General features: G+C 31.7%; 1 protein-coding gene across 1 annotated transcript; it reads left to right on the plus strand.

Moving 5' to 3' along the window:
- Nucleotides 1-2,209: 2,209 nt before the first annotated feature.
- Nucleotides 2,210-4,372, plus strand: LOC143076200 (tetracycline resistance protein, class H-like). The gene has a single exon (XM_076251896.1). It carries the CDS (start codon nt 2,618-2,620, stop codon nt 4,241-4,243), a length of 1,626 nt encoding a protein of 541 aa, XP_076108011.1. The 5' UTR covers nt 2,210-2,617; the 3' UTR covers nt 4,244-4,372.
- Nucleotides 4,373-5,818: the final 1,446 nt, after the last annotated feature.

A 5,818-nucleotide genomic window follows, 5' to 3' on the forward strand; every position in this document is an offset into this window, starting at 1 on the left:
CACATGTACATTGTATATCTCAATTTACATTTTCCCAATGGTTCCTGATTTTATTATGATCGTGATTCTACTGACATTTGATTTGATCACAAGAGTAATGTGTTTGTCAAATTGTTATTACTCAAACAAAAATCACACTGTATAGATTTGTTGCTTTTCTTGGTTTCTCGGAAACGTTCATGCCCACAGAAGTTAAAATCCACGGTTGCATAACCGCCGAAGCACACGTCGGAAGAGCTAAACTGACGACCAAAGATCTGCCGTCAAAACGAATGTTCCCTAACTACCAAAACATTACGACATACATGTAACAATAGACCATCACTGACAATATGACCGACTTGGACATATACATTGAGAGATATATGGAGGTTTTCAATCATTTCTATAAAGTATTTAATCTCAACCTTACTCCCATTTTGCCTATGTGATGTCCGATTTATGTCCTGATCTTGTATTGCCCTATACATTTTTGTTATGTATCATGTACATGTATATACATGTATTGAATATACAGTACATATCTTGAAACTGTATCATTCAACTTTATATGACATATTACAAAGCTTTTCCGCTAGTTGACTGTGTAAAGCTAATTTGAATGATAAAAAAAAGTATGTTAAATTGAAAGCCATGTGACATTTCTATACCAAACTCACATCACTGCATAAATAATAAAAAATCACAGCTATATGGCATTGATTTTTGAGAGTTTCATGTCGCTTTTGTACAAGACAATGTTAACATTCTGTCATGGTTAACGTGTTATGGAGTAAAACCATTTATTCAAATCGCTAAGTTTGCAGCTTTTGTGTTTTATAATCTTATTCTTTTGTTTTGATATACTTTGAGCTTCGTAGCAACATAATGCATTTCTATGAGCTTTCTTGATCGAAATGTTAAACTAAAATTAAAAACTGTTGGATTCTTTTAGAAAACATCAATAGATATAAGCATATCATATTTCATTACTTTAAAAACTATTTTCTAATCCTATTTTGATTTTGGTACATATTTTCTTTTCTTTTCTTTGATTTGCTTTTCTTTTCTTTGAGAGCAACTATTCCGTCTAGTAAGTAAGTAAGTAAGTTATTTATTATAGTGACATGTGTTTTTAACAAAATATTATATAATACATTGAGATATAAAAACAATAATTCGAACACCCGACCCTTTGGGTCTATAAGTCACTAACATAAACATTAAACATAAATTTCAATGGTACGACGAACAAAAATAAATAAATGTTATCGAAAATTTTTATATAAAAAGTTTTTTTTCTCTTACTGAAAGCTTGCAATGTATATTTAGCAGTTTTTCTCGGATGTTGACATAGTAAATATATATATAAATTGTCTATTTGTGAGAAATGTTGCAGTCGCAGATTGTTATAAAAGTTACAGTTGTTAAGGAAATGAAATTCGTTTTCCACACAGTTATCACTACACATTTTACACAAACGGTCACATTCGTCTTCACCTACTAAACGACCAGTTTCTAACCTGAGTGGAAGAATGTCACACATGAGTTGCGTTATCTAGTACTATGCCAACACAAAGTGAGACGTCTAAGATTTTTAAGAAACAGCTAAATATATACATGTACGTATTTTGGGCATAGAATTTTTTATAACAATTCATAAAGTAGAACTAATGTGGAAACTATTTTTTATGATTTGAAATAGGTATATCGTTTTCAGTTTTTGTTTGAGCAAAGGTGGCACATTTCAGACACCAAGGAATTAATGATAGAGCAATATTTTCATATCGAAATTATATATACCGGGCAAGAATATTTCATAGAAAAAGTGCACAAAAACAATAAAATTACTAATGAACTTATGAAATGAGGCAACAATTGTTATTTCGAAATTAATATATTTCGAAATGGACGACTTCTCCTTAATACTAATAGTACAACATAATAATTGAGTTTTCAAAACTAAAATTAATTTACATACAACAATTAACAGTAGAATGTTGATAATAATGAATTGACGTAACTTTAATGCATACGTTCATATATATTTCATGAAATATTGTTTTTCTTTTGTTACCTTCCTTCATAGTTGCTATTTAACAATAATCAGCTGGCTTAAGTATCAATTTTAAATAATTTCAATCACTGAAGCATAAACATACTTTCTCGCTTCAAACGCATTTTCCTACATTTTATAGCGATGTAAATTACAGAGAGAACGTGACAATTCATTTTAAATGGCAAACGCTTGTACATGCTTATGTTTAGCATAAATATCAAGTATATTTGTGATAAAAGGCAGGGCTACCCGTTAATTGGTAGTCAACAGTTTTAGTATTGGTTAACGTAGGTTTAAAAGGTATGAGAATAAATCGATGCCACAGAACACAATCCTGTTTTTATTCACTATCTATTTTCTTCAAGAACTGTTGACAGTGAAAATATTAAAGGACACAACTTTGATTGGATGATAAAGTTTCAAATCTTTTTTTAAAAATAGGATAAAAGAAGGAAAATGTATCATTTACCATTGTGGAGTGATTCCTGTTATATCGTATTGAAAGAAGTTAAAAATAATACAAATGGATATTAAATGACTTTTTGATAGCTTTTGAGAAAGTACGATATCAATATAACAATGCCAACACAACCGGTCTACAGTTTTAGGACAAGACTGCGGATGTTTACAGAATACATATCATCATCCGTCTCGTATCTCTCATGCATAGCACAAGGTGGTTGTTTTGATGGTTGCAAAATAGACATTATTTTTCTGCTCTACAACATTGGTGATGCTCTTCTTGATGCAATACTTCGTCCAAATATACCTCAGATCGTTTGTTCTTCGATGTTCCCTGATTACCATGAGAAATGTCATCACATCGAAGAACACAGCGATATAGAAGATATAGTCCAGAAAGAGGCAACAACTTACTTGATACTTCATAAGCTCCTCACGAACTGTCCAGCATTAGTACTAGGTATGTTTTGTGGTGCATGGAGTGACAAATATGGCCGAAAACTACCATTTGTTATGCCTAGTACAGGAACTATATTTGCTGTCTTATTTTACATGGGAGCGAACATGTCCACTAGTGGTGCTTTGCCGTCTTTTCTAATTGGATCTGTGGTTCATGGGTGCTTCGGGAAAACAGCAATGATTACAATGGCCGCCAACAGTTATGTTACGGATATAACTGGCGCCGAAAAGAGAACAAAGAAGTTAGGATTTTTAGCTGCTATGCAGTTTATAGGTATGTGCTTCGGTTCTTTACTTGGTGGTGTATTAATCGACACTACATCAATTCTGATAACATACTTGATGGTTTCTGTACTTAATATACTAGTCGTCATTCTAGCACTAGGTATTCTCAAAGAAACAATTCAACCCATTGACGAAGGCGATTGCTTGCCATGCAATTCTTTTTGTCAACTCAGCAATGTCACGGATTCTATTAAGGTGCTTACAAGGGAACGAGAAGGCAACAAAAGAAAAGGTATAATTGCCTTATTCGCCGTTTTACTGCTTCATCAGACTTGTAGAACTGGTCTGACCGACGTGACGTTACTTTACACTGAAAGGTCCCCTCTCAGCTGGCCAACGTCATGGTTTGGATATTTATCTGCTTTAGATAATGCTTCCATGGGTGTGGTGTTACTAGTATTTTTACCAGTCTTCTCCAACTACCTGAAGTTAAATGACGCAACCATAAGCATGATTGGAATGTTATGTGCTTCGATTCGATTTTTGATCTTGGCATGGAGTGAAGAATCCTGGATGGTATGGGTTGCTGTGATTGTTGGGTCATTGGCTGGAATAATTAACTCTCCCGTCCGGTCACTTCTTAGTAAACTGGTCCATGAAAATGAAATTGGAAAGATGTTTTCCATCTTAGGAACCGGTGAAACGATAGCAAAATTTACCGCGGTCATCTTTACATCAATATATGGTTATACCCTAAATATTTTCGCGGGAATGCCTTTCGTAATAGCCGCCATATTGTACACTGTGATGATTCTTTTAGTACTCTTAATGCATGTCAAATTCAAATCTGACCGTAGCGAGGATATCGAGTCGAAGTCAGATATGAACGGTAGTGCTAAACACGAGATGCCATCCGATAATACACAAGAGGTTAGATTAGAAATGAATAATATAGGAAACCATTCGGATGAAAGTCCTAATTATCAGACAAATCATGCGAATAATCATTTGAATCATTTGGGAAACCATTCGGAACATTTTGGACCTCATAGTAAGTGAGTTTTAATAGGCTATTACTCACATGTGATCTCGTATTACACACTTTAAAATTTATTGTACAGCTTTAAAAACTTGAATATTATTTTTGTGTACCACAGATGATTTTGAATACAATTATTTTTGATTTTTTTTCCAAGTTTGTTTTACTTTTGTACATGGCACTATCTAGAGATAGATGAATCAGCATACTGGTAATTTAAAATTAACCAAAGAAAAAATATTCGTAATATTTCCCAATGAAACAACAAACAATCATGAAAACAAATGGAAACGATTGAAGGTACCAAAATATGTAGTACTTTTAATTACACTATGATATTAAATGTTTATGTTTTTATCAGTTCAAAACCATAGAAATATTACTATCCTAATAAATTGTTTCTTCCGGCCTGTCAACATTTCGATCTTTACTTTTTTTAATCGAGATAAGCACCAAACGCTCTCTCTCGTTTAAAGATGTAAAATGCACAATCTTTATGTGAGTCAATAATTGTAACAATTCTCTTAAGAACAAACTTATAATTATGAAGAATTATTTATTTATATTTATCGATCTAATGTAGGTTGTAAAACAAATTTATAATTAAATATCGACAGACAACATTATATATATATAATATAAAGTACTGATCAGTGACGGAGGTCAAAGATATAATTTAGATAAAAACATGGGTATAGAATAATGTACGGGCCATATGCATAAAAAGGTCTTTGAATAGTGACTGAAAATAAACTTTATGTGAAGAGCAGGAATATGGACATTTAAATAATAAAAAAAATCATATGATCTATATCCTAAATGTTTTCTTCATTTTGTAGAGTAACTCCCATCTCTTGAAATTTATACAACTACAACTATGAAATGGCTTCTCCCTGAATAATTCTTTAGCAATATTTCGTAATGGACAAATTATGCACATATAAGAATAAAAAGATGTGGTATAATTAGAAAACTCTCCACCAGAGTGCCTTTTCATATTTTTATACTCCAACTTTGATAAGGTAAATTTACGTTTTTCAAAACAAGTTAATATGTTCAATTTAAAACTCACATGTAAAGATGTTAATTTTTTTGATTTTACGGAATCGAAATCTTACATTCTTTGTATTTCTTCCCATTTCAAAAGTGGAAGTTGTACATTTTGCGACTTTCCTTACCTGACCATGATATTGCGATGAATATTTGACATTACAAAATATCTTTATTGATTTACAAATTGAAAGCAAATATACAAAATTCAAATTTAATAGCTATAGTTTACCTTAAAGCTAAGAAAGAAAGCCTTTCATTTACAAGCCAATTTTACTATTTCAACTATTTATCGAAAATGTCAATGATAATTACATACTTCTCCAACTTTTATCATGCTATTTTTACTATTTAAATCAGATTCAAAATGCAAAATAATTAAAATATTACGGTGAATTTTTATTTTACAGACAAATTATTAAAACGATCTCTTGATCAAAACACGAAGTTACAAGCGTCGAGAGTACCATTTTATAATCTTTGTATCATCACGTGATGCGTTTGCAGGTTTCTTATGTTCTTTGACTATTTTGTCAACGTACACA

Source organism: Mytilus galloprovincialis, chromosome 5 (assembly GCF_965363235.1).
Source record: "Mytilus galloprovincialis chromosome 5, xbMytGall1.hap1.1, whole genome shotgun sequence".
NCBI lineage: Eukaryota > Metazoa > Mollusca > Bivalvia > Mytilida > Mytilidae > Mytilus > Mytilus galloprovincialis.